General features: G+C 39.3%; 1 protein-coding gene across 3 annotated transcripts in view; it reads right to left on the reverse strand.

The window, feature by feature from the left end:
• The window catches only part of adamtsl4 (ADAMTS like 4), a 58,564-nt gene that overhangs the window by 3,341 nt on the left and 39,197 nt on the right, over positions 1–16,026 (reverse strand). For 2 of the 3 annotated variants that reach the window (XR_015777948.1, XM_042489443.2), the window contains exons 7-17: positions 15,349–15,553; positions 14,711–14,895; positions 11,762–11,915; positions 10,942–11,220; positions 10,611–10,740; positions 9,028–9,232; positions 8,169–8,342; positions 7,906–8,085; positions 6,900–7,079; positions 6,250–6,397; positions 6,010–6,165 (exon numbers count right to left, since the gene is read on the reverse strand). Coding sequence is in view for 2 of the 3 variants with exons in the window: in XM_042489443.2 (XP_042345377.2) it covers positions 6,035–6,165; positions 6,250–6,397; positions 6,900–7,079; positions 7,906–8,085; positions 8,169–8,342; positions 9,028–9,232; positions 10,611–10,740; positions 10,942–11,220; positions 11,762–11,915; positions 14,711–14,895; positions 15,349–15,553 (1,971 nt within the window). In the remaining variant the exon portion in view is untranslated. Of the gene's footprint in view, positions 1–1,655; positions 6,166–6,249; positions 6,398–6,899; positions 7,080–7,905; positions 8,086–8,168; positions 8,343–9,027; positions 9,233–10,610; positions 10,741–10,941; positions 11,221–11,761; positions 11,916–14,710; positions 14,896–15,348; positions 15,554–16,026 lie in introns of those variants that run through there. The other variant, XM_042489442.2, reaches the window with a different exon arrangement.

Genomic DNA, 16,026 nt, shown 5'->3' on the forward strand with positions numbered 1-16,026 from the left:
GAACTTGATAGATTGCATTTCACTAAAATTGTATTCATATGATGATTTCCCGTGACAGATAAATCGAGTTGAATTGGAAAATTTTAATCTTACAATGTAGCAAGACCCTTTAAACTTTCAAACTTCTCTGCCTCCACTCGATTTGCTTTGGCATTGCTCAACATACTCCTACTCTCCCAGACACTCCTACATTTACACCTCAGGCATCGAGACATATCTGACCTCTCTGAACTTGGCAAACAATGCTTTTTCGTATTGTGCACTGTGGGTTTGGAATAATCTGCATGATGAACTCATATGCCCCCATATGAGACACTGAAAAATACATTATAATTTTTTTGTGTGTTGTTCTGATTTTACGGTGCCATTTTGGCCAGGTGACAGATTATACGCCTCAAATTTCTCAGATTTTCTCTGAAATTTCTGTTAAAATATTTAAAAAGTAGGGAAGTTAACTCCAGTTGTAGCAAACATTCTTAACAATCCAGATCCCAGGTGTGCTCAATAAGGAATCTCACTTGATCGTAACCTATTAACACAGGTAATGCTCCCTATTGACTCGTCACATGTCACAGTAGGAAAAACATAGGTGCAAATAATCATATTAATAACAGCTGAATTCCATTTAGCTGCTTCGATTTCAGGATTCTTGTATTCTGCATGTTTGTAAAAATACTTACTACCAAAGCCCTGCATTCAAAATGTTACATAAATAAAAGTATGCAATAAGGAAAATGTATTTAAGAATTTAAAAAAATCAATTCAATCAAAAATTATTAAAAGAAAATAAACTTGACCAATATCAAGATGTCTACAGCTATCAGATACTTAAATTTAATTTTTTATTTTTATTTTAATTTAAATTTTGTCTTTTGAGACCTTTCAAGACATATATAAATATATATATAGTTTTACCAAATGAAACCTAACCCTTTTTGGAAAAACAACATCTTTTCTTATTCAAACATTGCAGGTAAAAGAAGAAGAAAATAAATTCAAGACACTTTAAGGACGATGGGTATTATTTCTTTAGCCCACAGATAATAATACAATAATTATAACTACTCTAAAAACAATTTTACTTTGATTTTCTGATATTTATATATTTTTTTAATGTTCCTCTGCTCAAAACGCATGTTTCCTTGAAATGGACAAATAATTTGTGGACTCTGAAATTGAAATGATTTTCTTTTATCTTGGTAAGAGTGCTATGCACATGCTTAAAATGTACTCCCACCAAAGAGAAGAGCAAAAATAAAAAACATCAAACCCCAGAAATCAGTTGGTACAAACAAAATAAGAACAAATTGTGGATATGAGCAAAATAAGAGAGCATTTTGCATCTTTCATGAGGCCCATTGTATCTCAAGAGACTTCCTGGTCAATTAATTATCATTCATTCATTCATTAAAATATCTTTTTGGATGACCACATTAAGCTCGTAAGCAAATCCAGGCTCAGTCAATAAATTGACAAAAACCACTTTTCTTATTTAAAAACAAACAACTGGTCACAATGCAGACTTGAACTGATAAGGAACATTTCCCTGCAGACAAACCTTTTATTCATTAATGAGACTCAACAGCGCCATCGTTTGGAGGAAGCCGGCTACATAAACCCTTAATCAATGTGCAACAGCAATCATGACATGCCACTTAATATCTGTGTTGTTTTATTTAAAATGAAGCTTTGAGATAATAATTTTTCCACACTGTTTTTTGTTTTTGCATGATAAAAAAAAAAAAATCTGTCCGTGTATCAACAATAACAATCTTATAAACTCTGGTGGTAACAAAGAAATTTCGCTACAGCTTCTTAAAACAAAATAAATTACATGTTCTTTAGATAATAGATAAATTACTATCCATTTTTTGTTTTTATATAAAAAGTAATTTTTTTTTTTACTACGAGGGATTAGAGACAAGAATGACACATTCAAAGCCGCAATACACAACCACAAACACACACACAAGCACACATACACACGCAAACATCCAAAACGCACGTTAATGTCACTGATTCTCTTGTCAAATGCAAAATATATGACAGTTAGATGTGGATAAATGCAGTCTACAACAACACTTCTGATAGCTCTACTCAGTAATACAACATAAGCACCGACTATGTTCAAAGAAATTATAGACATTAAAACATATCTGACAAATATACAGATTCCTCACCTTTGAGTGGGCAGGGTGTAACGTGTGTGTTGTGTGTGTGTGAAGAGCAAAGTAAAAATAGAGAAAAAGAAAGCATAAAGAGTACTTATACACATATACAGAGGTTTACTGTCAGGTCAAAGCAGAACGACTGCATTCGATCATGAGGAACTCATTAAAGGACTGTTTGTAAGAAAGCAGCTTTCTCCGTCTACATGAGGTTTCCTAATTCTGGCTTCACCTATTCTCACAGGACAGATTCATCATCATCATCTCCTCCTAAGACAGTGATGACGGAGGCAAAAAGAAAAGATACTGAGATGAGGTGAGGAGACAGGGAGGACATAAAGATGTTTTTTAATACCTCGGTGCACTCGTCATGGTGCTGTGATGACTAAACTGCAGAATTAGGTCAGTGAAGCCCAGTCGCTGGAAGAGATGTTGACATTGTACGTTTCATTTGCATGTTTCATACATTTCTAAAGTGACATTGTCTATGACCTGTTTTTTCCCAGCATGGCTTTAAACTTTAAGAGCTTCTTTTTTTTTTTTTTTTTTTACCAAGACATTGCTGCTTTTCTTGCCGAAAGAGTGGCATGAAAGGCGGTTGTTTTTTTTGCAGAAATCACTGCTTTTCCTGCCAGGATAGTGTCCCCTAAACTGCGCAAACTTTTTCCAATCATAACTAAATGGATTTGTGTCTAAACCTAACCACACCTTAACCACAGCATTGTTGAAACATAAAAAAAAACAACCAAATTTTCATTATATGGCACCAAGACACCTCTTCAGCCAAAACATGATCTTTTTAAATCATAAACAAGTGTTTTTTGCGCCTAAATGTAACCACACATTAACACTCTGCTGCTAAAATTTGAAAGGAACAAAGTTTCATTGTATCCGTTACATAATAACATGCAAATGTAACGTGTCCGCGGTTTACAGAAACGTACAATACCAACATTTCCCCGCGATTGGGTCGGCCACGGAGTAGTGAATTGTTTTGCATCTCCAAACCTGTGCATCACCAACTTCATAGCTGAAGGCAATATTCTATATTTTTCTTATTAGCAAGGAATTATTTGAAAAAACACATACTGGCTGATGAGCTTATTTCTCTGAAAGTCCTCTCAAAACCACATGGGTTAATCTGCAGCTGAAATAGTCCCTAAAAAGCACCTTTACTCTTTTTTTTTTCTTTTTTAAGTAAAACCTAGCTGTCTCCAGAAAATTATTGTGAACTCTTCTAAGAGATCAACATCATCACACATTGTTTTGGTCTTTCCGTGTGATTTGTTGACAAGGAGAAAAGTATACAACAACACCAGTCTTATCACTCGATAATTTCTTTTTCTTTCTTTTTTTTGTTGGTTATTTACTGAGCAGCAGCTTTAGTCTTGTAAAAAAAACTATGAGTCTCCACACATAAGTTGTGGATTTTAAAACAACTCCAACAGCTCTCTTTAAAGTGAAAACAGACAACTTTTTTTTTGCTTTAACGCATCATTATTAAGTAAACGGTGATTTCACAAATATTGGTTCCCCATAAGCCTCGCTTTGCAAAGCTGTCTGCCACCAGGTACGATCTCCTGGAAAATGAAGGCTCGATTTACTGCACAAAGGAAGTGCGTCAACAATTGCACAACCAAAACAGGAGGAGGATAGCACTTCTGTTTTCTCTTTAATATCATTGCAATTTATTGCAGTTACTATCCTGGAAATGGCAGACGGTGGAACAACCGTAGTACCTGTGGAAACTCTGGTAGTCGCGAGGAAAACGAAACAATAACACCACTTTAAAACATTAAGAAATGTTGTCTGCCTCCACTTTAAAAACACTACATGTATATGTAACTGACTTGAATACGTTTGCAGGACTGTACAGAATCTGTACTGCTTGTTTAACGTCCATGTCTAATCATCCTTCTTGTTTGGGAAGAATCTCCCCTCTTCCCGCTCTGATATATTTGGTCACTTACTGCCATGGTCACCCCACTCCTTTGGTTCATCTGTCCAAATACTGAACTGAACAATAAGAGGACGCTTGAGGAAAAACATTTTTGGCAAACAGAAAAAGACGTACGATATGTTAATGACATCCTTCTAGCTGGGGTCTGCAGTGTGCAGAAACACAGTAGATCTATTCCAGTAGATCTTCAGCACACGTAGCACTACAGTATACACAGTTTAACTAGCACACACGGTAATTATTTGATCAGCACTTTTTTTTTCATAATTAGTGGTATGCATGTCTAACTACATTTGTTTTTAAGGAGAAGTGTGTAAGTTTTAGGGGGATTTAGTGGCACCAGCTGAAACATCTCCTGGTTAAAAATCCTTAAGTGTTTATTATATAAGAGGTTTTTACCAGGAGATGAATTTTCTGCTGAGGTCCCCTCCTCTCAACAACAAGCAGACGTGGTGATTTAAACCAGTAAAAACACAGAATAAAGCAATTTGCCATTACAAATCAGTGTTTTTTCAATGCTGTTTGGCATATCAGAGACGAGCTGTTAGCCCAGTTTTCTCTGATAACTTAAAGTCCGGGTAAAGTGAATTCAGCGATTTGTTTCAAAACACGTTCTAAATGCTGGAAACTGATTGTTGAAACATGCTACAAAGACCCTTAACTATGAAATACTGAATTGTTGAGTTATACGGTTGACTGTTTTTTCACCATTATCCTGTTTTAAGATTTTTTGGGCGGGTCTAAAACCATAGCTCGCTGATGCACTACACTCAGCATAGCCCCGCCCCTGACAATGTAGCAGTATGAAAACGAGAAGCATCATTAGCATAGTACAACGATTGGGCGTGGCCTCTGCTCCTCCAGCGGACACGCCCCCAGCGTTTCAGATCTAAGAATACTGTGCATTTTTCAGGATTTTGAGACCTTCTTTTACATACTTGGTGATTTTTTTTGGTCATTCAAATTTGGTCGGGTGTTTAATAACACATCTTTCTGTGATGTGACAAACTCAGGACACATTTTAATCATCACTTTACCCGGACTTTAACACCCAGACTTTCAGGAGTCTAATTATTCACAGAGGTTTCCTCCTCTCCAAAACAGACCCACCCGGTGATTTTAACCGGTAAAAACACTGAATAAAGCACTTTCATGTAACAAAATCAGTGTTTTTCTGATGCTGCTCGTTGCAGACGGGCTGCTAACTATGGAGGCCAACACGAAAACGTGATTGTCCCCATCTAGAGCCAGTGTTTGGTTTGTTTGTTCTGAGCTTCTGCAGAAACATAGCGAGTCAACATTGCAAACTCGGTGAGCCAGGACCTGCTCCCTATGTAGATATAGACAGCTCATTCTACAACAAATCTTATTTTCTGGTGATTATACACTAAAAAAAAACATCTTTATTATATTAAATTCTATTTCTTCCAATAAATCCCCCTAAATCCGACACACTAAACCTTTAAAATCCTAAAGAATCTTAAAAAAAAGCTAAATTTGCTGCTGAAACACAGCTGTGTCCTCAGTAGGCACCTTCCTTTATAATCTCTCAGCCTCAGAAATGAGAGTAGAAATCGCAGCGAATGCATCACTCAGCCCCGTGTGTGACACATCATGAACCTGTTAAAGCTAACACAAAGTAAACAGATGCAATCTCAGTGAAATATGTGGCTCTAAAAGACAATATGAGTTCCTATACAGAGAACTGGGAAAAAGGAACCGGCTGCTTTCACAGTGTTTTACCTGAAGAATCAGGAGAAAATAGCTAAATGTTTTCTGATGGCCATCACTGGGATTATATCTACTCTGGGCTGTCCTTCTACGCATTTATCATTTCAGGTGTGATCGGCCCTTTGACCTAATCCATGATTTGTGGCACACCTGGGCTGTTTGCGTGATGGGCTGGTCAGTGCCTCTTGGCCCGCTGAGCACTCTGGGTACACGAGGCGCAGCAGTTGGCCTTGTAGTAGGAATAGACGCACAGCCGAGCCTGAACCACCATCACACAGTTGTGACGTCTGTCCCGACAGTTTTCGTCTGTGAACGGAGAGACGGAGGGAGAGAGAGGTTGGTGGCGAGAAAGACACACATGGATACACAGTCACACTGTGACGCACCCACCTGAGACTTGTGGACTGCAGGGTATAATGTTGCAGGTTTGCTCCTGCGCAGGTTTGGTGCTCAAATCACACTCTTGGCCGTGCTTTTTGTCCGGTGTGAGACACCGTACCTCCCGCATTTGTAAGCCTTTTCCACAAGAACGTGAGCACTGAGAACAAAGAAAGTGTTAGAAATACAGTCATAAATTAAAACATAGTTATCTTGACCAGTTGTGTCTGTTTTAGGTTCATTTACTGTCATTCTGTACATGTTGACACACAAAAAGAACAAAACTAGTACCTCAGGTCCTGCAGCGTATGATAAAGTGACACTGTACTAAATAACTACAACAATACAAATGACAAATAAATAAATAAATAAGTAAAACTAGAAATAATTATTGTAGAGTTGTCTTGACTAATTGTGTCTGCTGAAGGTTCAACTTTAATTTACTGTCATTCTGTACATTTTGACACATGAAAGGAAGGAAACTACTTAACTTAATAAATAAATAAATAAAACTAGAAATAACTTAATACCTGATATTTATATTTGAATAACTTTTAAAAAGGCCTGTTAATAAGAGGGAGAGAGCAACATAGTTCAATACAGAGCGACATGTTCTGATTGATCATTTCTCTCCGTCATTTTATTCTCAGATGGTCTCTCACCGCGCTCCACTCTGTCGTGAACCACTGTGGCTCACACTCTCCCTTCTCACACTCCTGGACCGCAGCAGGTTTGTCCAGATGAGCGCACTCGCTGGCTGGTGTGACAGTAAAATCGTTTCCCATCTTCTGGACACAAATGATGTCTCGTCTCTGAGTTCCATTCCCACAGCGGACATTGCACTGGAAAAAGAACAAAAATCTGTATACCAGGATCACAACGGGGGTATCGCTGCAATATGAATTTACTTTTACTCCCCACAAAAAAAAAAAAGTTTTTAATTATAAGGGTAAACAAGTAACAAGAGATGACAATTTAAATAATCAAAAATGGCAGAAAAAAATTGAAGACAGGAGAAATGGATTAAATATCTAACATAAAGAACCGTTTTCTTCTCTATTACTCTAGTACTCACTAACTCATAGTAATTTCCATTTTGGATAAGTCATAACTTTAAATTATCCTGAAACATGAGATTATTATTCTTATGAATTTTGAATATTTTGTGAACTGTGAATGATTTATGAACTGTCCTGAATGGTTTATTATTCTGCATATCATTTTTTTCTTTTTTGTTTATTCATTTTTAATTTTTTATATGTCCTTATTTTTATATTCTCTGTGTTAACCGTGTTTTTATGTTATTGGTTTGTATGTAATTATTTATTGAACTTGAAAAATGCTAATTAAAAAAGGGGTCACTTTGGGTCAAATATGATTTCTAAAATTGTAGCAACTAATAAGAAAGTGTGAATTCCTGAACAATTAGCACTTCTTAAAATGTAACATTTTGGTTATAAACTTTTGTCAGGCATCAAACACACAATGCAAAACATCATCGTCTTCATACTAACACCTATAAAAGGAAACATCAAAAAAGCAATAAACCAAAATAATTAAAAAAAACATTCAAATTACTTGCAGTGAAGAAATAGACACATTTTGTCCTTCAAATCTCTTTTTCCTCCGTTCGTCTCTGTTTTTCATTTATTCTTTCATCCATCCTACCTGTGTCCAGGGGCTGCTGTACCACATGGTTGTCGGCACACAGGGACCCCCGTTGCAGGCCTTCATCTCTGCCGGTTTGTCCCCAACACAGTCCCCTCCTCCTCCGCCCTCCCTGACCCCTCCTCGAGTCAGACACACCACCTCCCTCTTCTGCACCCCGGGGCCACACGGCGCCGAACACTGAGGGACAAAGTGGAAGATCATGTTGAGGATTACTGTTAAGTGCTGTCGATGTTTCCCTCCGTTGCTCCCGTGTTACTCACAGTGTTGGACCAGTTGGTGAAGTACCAGTTGGTCACACAGGGGCCCATGTTGCACTCCTCACTTCCTCGTGGGCGAACCCTGGAGTTGCACTCGTTCTCGTTCACCTCGTTGCCTTGATCGCTGAGGCAGCGCACGCTCCTCGTCCTCCTCCCGACTCCACAGTCCACTGAGCACTGTGACGAATGGAGGACAACAGATGAAAGAAAAGGTCATAAAACTGAGAGATCCAACACAAATTACTCGCATTACCTTGATTACAATCTAGAGTTGATCAAAACCCTAATTGACCAAGAGGGTTAAATGATGATTATCAATCAATTAATCCATTTTTTTTCCCAAAGGGCTGTTGTTTGTACAGTAGGAACACAGAAACTCAAGATAAGCATATTAATTCATGATATAAATACAAAAGAAAAATGAATAAGACAAGTTAAAACAATTAAAAAATAAGTTAATTTATGAAGCTGTTGGTTGACATTGTCTTTCTCTTATGATTCATGTCTATTATACGTTTTTATTATACCCAAAATATGTAACTGACTTATTAAAAAGCATAAATTAACTATGATCTTATAAAAATGTTTGTTGTAAGCCCACCCCGTGGCACAGTGTCTGCAGCAGTCTCCAAAGCACTGAAATAGTTGTCTGCTGACCTAATGAAAAAATTTTCAACTATGCCAAAATTAAATCTCCACAAACACAAGCACTCTCTTTTTTTAAGCCATCTCCACCCACGCTGCGTCATTCAGTCTGTGTTTTGTTTAAAGATTCTGAGCAACATCTAATTTTACAGTGTACACAGCAGAGCCATTAGCAGATGTACTATGTACCAGTCGCATACTGGTGCCGTTGACGTACCGTGCTCCAGTCGGAGCTGACTTCCCAGTGGGAGCAGACGCTGAGCTGACACGTCTGCGTGGACTCTGGAGGGGTGAGGTTGGCACAGCGTTGCGGGTGGACCATGGTGGAGCGGTTGCCAAAGCTCTGCCTGCACTGGAGCTGCCTCTGCTGCACCCCAGGGCCGCAGGACACGCTGCACTCCGACCACGAACTGGCCTCCCAGCTGAGAGAAACAGTGAGGGAGAAGCTTCAGATTACAGGAAAATAACACGTACACACGCCTTCACATACTTCAATAACATCCAACGCTGTGGGTCAGCATTAGATGCTTTTATCAGATAATAGCAAAGTCACGTATGCACTGACAATGATGCCAAACATCCAAAATTATGGGTTTTAAGATGTCTGTAAGGATGTTTTTTCATCGTGCCATCACAGCAATCTCACAGTCAATCCACACTGAAAGTGTTTTTAAAAGCATTCTTGACATCTGTCACTCACAAGTCTCACAGAACAGATTCACTTCCATTTTATTAAATGTGTCAGTCCACACTGACTCCGTGAGACGAGAGCCTTTTTTTGTGTGTGCTTCAAGTCTGTTTTTGTCGTGTTAGTGAAGCACAATCTGCATAGACAGTGGGGCTGCAAGTTTATTTTCATTGTTGTCGTCAATTATTTTCTCAACTATTAGCTGTTTGGTCCATTAAATGCCAGAAAATGGTGAAAAATGTCAATCAGTGTTCCCCAAAGATAACGTCCTCAAATGTTTTTTGTTTTTTTTTGTCCACAACCCAAAGATTTTCAGTTTACTGTCATAGAGGAGTTAGGAAAACAGAAAATATTCACATCTCATATTCAAGAACCGGTAATCAAAGAAATGTATATTCTTTTAAATTAATCAAACTGCTGCAGCTGTAAAAATCAGCTGTTTAAATAACACAAATATCTCACTGTGTATGTGTTTTGGACTTATAATCGTATCGTTTCTACAGTGAGATTCCCCTCACTGGCTACAGTGGGCAGGGAATTAAAATCAATAAATCAATATGTTCAAAAACTGTTGATTTCTTCCCATGGAGATGACATGAAAACTATTTTTGTTTAATAAAAATCTGCTGTCAGTCAGCTTGGTGAAGGCAAGACTGACGAAGCCAGTTTGGATTAGATGAGAGAATGTTTCTATGCTGGTTCCAGTGGGCATTTCCAGACACTTTAAACTGGGCATGAAGTAAAGTAAAGTAAAACACACAACACACTAAACTAAACTAAACTATGCACAAAACTAAACTAAATACTAAAATAAACTAAACTAGTCCCCTCTATTTTTTTTCAACTACCCATGCTTTTTAATTGAATGCAAAAATGTCAGATGTCAAAAACAAATTGTATTGAAAACAAAATGATAAAATGCACATATTTAGACTCTGATGAAACTGATGACTTGATAAGGACAATTTGCAGTTTGAATTATTATTATATTATTAAATATTCTTATTATAATAAATGACAGAAAATGCATTTTCTTTTCACTTCCTAGAGAGACGAATATAAAATAACATATACGACGTGTATCCTCTCAAGGTAACTTTCTGCTTTCTTACAATGGCGGGCAGGGATGCGTGTTACAAGGCTCCTCCTCAGGAATCGGCTTGGCTGCAGAGTCGCACTTCCTGTCCGGGACTTCTTCATCTGTGTGTCGGTTTATACACAGAATGACTCTGCTCTGAAAACCTGCAGAGAGAGAAAGAAAGATGGACAGATGCACAGAATTAGACAAACACTGATTAAATGATCTTGTGCTTGCACCTACAAACCACAGGGGGGGGGTGTCACTTTATCCAAAATATGTAAGTAGAAGCAAATTAAGCACAGAGCAATGAATAAAAACAAAACATGTATGTTAAGTTATAAGAGGCCTTCATGACCTCTGACCTTTGCCACAGGAAGCAGAACAGCCTGTGAGTCCTCCTCTCCTCCACACAAACGGCGGCTGAGTGTCCGGCGGCAGGTCGGTGCGAGGGGGGATCCGAGCATTCCTATTAGGTGCAGAGCTGCGAGGACGCGTCCTCTCAGGTGTCCATCGGTCCGAGGAGGGGGCAGAAAACACAGAGGTAGAAGAAGAGGAAGAGGAGGAGGAGGAGGAGGGGAAAGAAGGAACTGAAATTGGGGGAGGAGCAGGAGGAGGGTCTTCTACTGACACAGTGAGAGGACCTGGGAGAGAGGAAAAAACCAGATTGACATAAATACAAATTAGAAAGGATAGGACAGGTGGGAGGTGAACGTTGAGAAACAGACACGAGGAGGAGGAGGAGAAAACAGCGATACAGTGTGAGGAAAGAGGCGCAATGTTGAAATATTGAGGAAGGCAGTGAGTCAGACGCCAATGATGTCATGATGAGGTCAGGGTCTCGTGAAAGCGAACATGTGGACCAGATAGCCTCCCATCTAGGTCATACACAAACACACAAACACACTTGCACAATTGTCCCTCCCCACTTGGCCCGCAACCACACCCTTTGGAGTCCATAAACACATCCGTCATTCTCATGGTTCGTGTTTCCTTGAGTAATTTGGAAAGAATGAAACAGAAATGTTTGATTTACAGTTCGATTCTGCCACTGACAACATTCAACTATGTGCAAAACACGACTGTCGAAAACACAGCTACTGGAAAAAAACATGCTGAAAACACAGCTGTCGGAGAGTTTGCCAAAAAGAGGGAAATCAGAGAGATGAGGTGCGCTGGACGTACTGCGGAGGGGCGCTCTCCCTGGCTGTCGCTCCCTCGGCCTCTCTCTGGGTGCCTCCCTCTCTCTCTCAATCAGCCTCTCCCTCTCTGCCTCCTTTTTCTCCACCGGGACGTAAAACTCATACTCGATGCCGGGGTTCTCCCTGTGGAAAATGATCTGGAGAGGGTGAGACAACAGACATAATTAGAGGTGGAAATAGCAAATGACAAGAAACACCTTTTAACAGCTTTCCAGATCCCCACAGAGGAACACACTCGGAGGTCAGGATGAGTCACAGCAGCCGCTGAGGCTCTGGCAGGGAACCAGAGCGAAGCTCCAGGATGCCTCAGCAGGGTGTATACGCGTCTGTGTGTCCCCCTTCTTATTATGAAACCCTGCGGACCGTCTTACAAGACTTAACACAGTCAAGGTCATCGAAACTTAATCAGCTGGAGTGCCACGGCAACAACATTTGGATCTGCTATTTTCTGCCACAGATGTCAATGTAATTTAGGCATTTGCTCAATCTGTCGATGCTTTAAGACTGTGGCGTGTTTGTTAACCCCCACGGTGCCAGAACTGGGTGTTTCTTTTCCGGGGGTTGAGCAGATAAAACCCACAGTGAGGTTTAATCCATGGGAATATGTTCTTGGGTAAGATGAAAAAGGCTTATTTCGGTTAACCGTCAACTAGTGGTGAATCTGTGTGTCGGGAAGTGGGAGGTGCTTATGGCTTCAGAGATCTAGGCGTTGATTTTCTCTGTTTTTAACTGTATTTAAGTGTCCTTTCATATTGAATTGTCTTGTTCACTCTATTTTCATGCACTTTGTACTGCACTTCTTTTATAAAAGGTGCTATACAAATAAAGTTTATTATTATTATTATTATTATTATTATTATTATTATTATTATTATTCTTATTATTATTATTATCAGTCCCTCCCCTTCTGGTCGACCAACATGTCCAGTAGTCAATGTCAAGAGACAAACTGTTTTTTTGATCCTGTTTCAGTTTGTTATAAGACAGTTAAGGTATAACACTGCAAAAAAACATCAGTGAAGAGACTTCTCAAGTCAAATAAATGATGTCAGAACTTTCTTTCTCGCTGAAGCAATGATACTTTTTGTTTTTTCGTGCCGGGAAAAAGAGGAGGAGTCGCTGAATGAAACATTTGAGTTAAGATAATGTTACATTTGAATGTGGAATAGAGCTTCCTAAGTTTCCTAAGTTAACTCGCCAGCTGGTGTTGATGTCATATAGTGCACAATGTGAGATGTGGTTAACTGGTTTCATGCAAAACTAAACTGTACTAAGATAAACTGCAACTTTCTTGACTTTCAAAATTATCTTTTTGTGTAATAATATGGCACAATTCAAATGAAATTAAAAAGTTTGTTTCCTCTCGCTATTGACTGCCGCACATAATTTTTTTTCCTAAACTGTGTGCCAGGGGGGAAAGCGAAGTGGAAGGGACTTTGCCTCTATAATGTAATAACTATAAGATGAATTGACATGAAACTGAGACAACCATTCATCATCCACAAAGGATCATGTTTCTCAGAAAGGCTAAATAAAAACAACATAAGGTTATTTAAAAAAAAAAAAAAAAAAGAATACATTTATTAATCCGACTCACTTAAGAATATTAAGTACAGAGCGCTAGATATTTTTTTGGAATTAATAAACAATTTTCTTTTAAAATCAGCACGGGGAGGCACGAAAGAACAGCTGTTTGTGGCTGGAGGCTCTTTCTCACTCTGTCGATCTCTGCTTTCAGTACTATAAAAGTAAATAAACTAATAAATACTTCTGACGGCATTCAGAAACAAACCAAGTACTCATTTAACAAAGGTTGTAGTAACAGCTGTACCTTGTGCTGTTCAGCTTCACACAGCTCACAGCTACACCCTTCTCATCACCAGCTGAGCCAGTGTACAACACGGGCAGGAACCACCAGAGGGCCCACGATACCATATCACGATACTGTATCACGATACGATATCACGATACTGTATCACGATACGATATCACGATACTTAAGTCACAATAAAATATAATTGCGATATTGAATGTGTTGCTATATACTGAGTTTTGCAATAATGTATTGTGATTCATTACCTTTTCAACTGCAAATTGTAGAGTTTTCAGTCCGTTTATCTCTCAGAAATTTTTATTGCAGAATATTGTATCGAAAAAATGTAAAAAACTGATTTTAATATTGTAGTAGACTACCCAAATTATTTTTTTATAAGTAATATTAATAATCTATGCAACAAAAAAAGATATTTGGCATCTATGATGTTGCCACACAAAAATATTGCAATACTTTGCTATATCGATCCCTCCCCACCCCGAGTGTGCAACCAATAAAGACTTTTAATTCTGCCTTTTTCATATTATTTTCTGTGGCGCCACCCACAAAAATCCATTTTCATCCCTCCACCAATTTCATTTCCAGTGTGTAATGAGCCTAACAGCCTCTCAGTACCACCAAAGTGGTTATTGGCTTTCAGTCTTTTCATGTCTTATTCCAAAATCCCCCAAAGCCCTAAAAAATGCAGGTGATTCCAGCGGAGATCAAACTCTTGCTCTGGGTGGAAGCTTGCTCTTTAACCCCGTCCTGCCCTGTAGCTCCCGGATGCAAAGCTGCAGATGAGTTCTGCTCTTTAATAAGATCTTAGCCTGAGGTTAGAATTGTTATTATTAAGCCGTGGATAGTCTGACGTGGCTCAGGCTAAGCTTTCGTATAGCTGTCTTTATCCCACCATAATGCTGAAATAACGCCGCCTATCTGAAAGATCTTGACACAGAGCAGGAGAGCATAGCCTCGGGCTTATGGCAACGTTATAGAGATGTGAAATGCTTTGTGTGCACACATGTGTCTATGTGTGTGTGTCTGATTCTTATCATTAAATTCATTTTGCCATTCCCAGGCTCATGTTTGCAGGGTTATGATAAACATTGTGCTTACATATAGCTGTAGCTGTGTGGTGGTCGGTCCTGGAGCCCTGAGGGACTCGCCCTTCTCTTCCTCCCCTTCCGCCTGCGCTCTAGGTCGGGTGTAGGTGAAAGTAGTCCCTCCTGCCTGGTATTCCCCCGGAGGATCCACAGCCCAGCGCCCGTTCACCACTGAAGCCCCGGTGCCGCTTCTCATAGCTGGAGAAACAGGAGTGTTAAAAAAAAAGAAGACAGGAGGAATTGAGCAAGATTTAAGTTTTCGTTTCTTATTTTGACTTTGTTAAGTCTACATAGTGTTGAATTCTCAGGAAAACCCCCATAAGCTCAAACACAGACAGACAAACGCATTCTGTCGTGCTGTCTCGTTTTCAAACAGGAGGACAAACACTCACACGCACTCACTTCACTGGTTGCTCACGGGCTCTAACAATACAGGCTTTATCTGCTCCGAGTCTGTGAGCCACAAAATTTACAGTCTTAGTCCGAGCCAGTGCATTCATGCTCGTTGGCCAAATCACATTCCCAAATCTGCAACTCCCTCACCAACGTCTCACTTGTACTGGAACATAAACTGTATTATGTAAGAAATCTAAAACTGTGTGTGTGTACGATTTCGTGTGTGTGTGTGTGTGTGTGTGTGTGAGCTCTTACCCAGGTAATTTGGGCTGGCTCGTCTCTCCGTGATGTTAATGAATGTAGCTCCCGGAGGGATGTCCAGGATCTTGTAGTAACCAAGGGGAACTGTGACATTTTGGAAGCTTCCTGTCACCTTTTGACAGGAGCTCTCCCGCCCTCCACACACTCCGCACTTGTCAATGACAGAGCCGGAGCCCAGGACGCCATCGCAGCCCTCAGTCTGGCAGGAGAGGAAGGTGAAAATATGTGAGTGATGGCTCGTACAATGAGGGGGGAAAAAGCTGCCAAAATGTGGTTGACATTTCACATGTGTCGCCAGTGTTTATTTCACTGTTGTTTGTGTAGATTGGTAACGGCTGCAGGGTCCCTTTAGCTTAAAGCGAGTTAGATTTAGAACATTTTCAGACTTTTCATTGCCACTCAAAGTTGTAATAAGCAAAACAGGGAAAAAACAACATTAATTACTTATTAGAGACAATTTTGCCCAAATGTTTACTGCAACATAAAACCTTTTTTGGTCAAGTTAAAACGTTAGATGATCTACTTCAAATGCTAAAAATAGTAAACATTTTTATAGTGGAACACATGGAAAACAAGAAACACATTATGTGATAAAAGTATCTGTTTGCTTTGCCTTGAAAATAGTGAGTTTATTTCTACATAATTAGATGTGGTAAATGTGGGCTATTTGAG

The sequence above is a fragment of the Plectropomus leopardus genome, chromosome 11, assembly GCF_026936395.1.
Source record: "Plectropomus leopardus strain MGB_pleo_1.0 chromosome 11, ASM2693639v1, whole genome shotgun sequence".
NCBI classification, from domain to species: Eukaryota; Metazoa; Chordata; class Actinopteri; order Perciformes; family Serranidae; genus Plectropomus; species Plectropomus leopardus.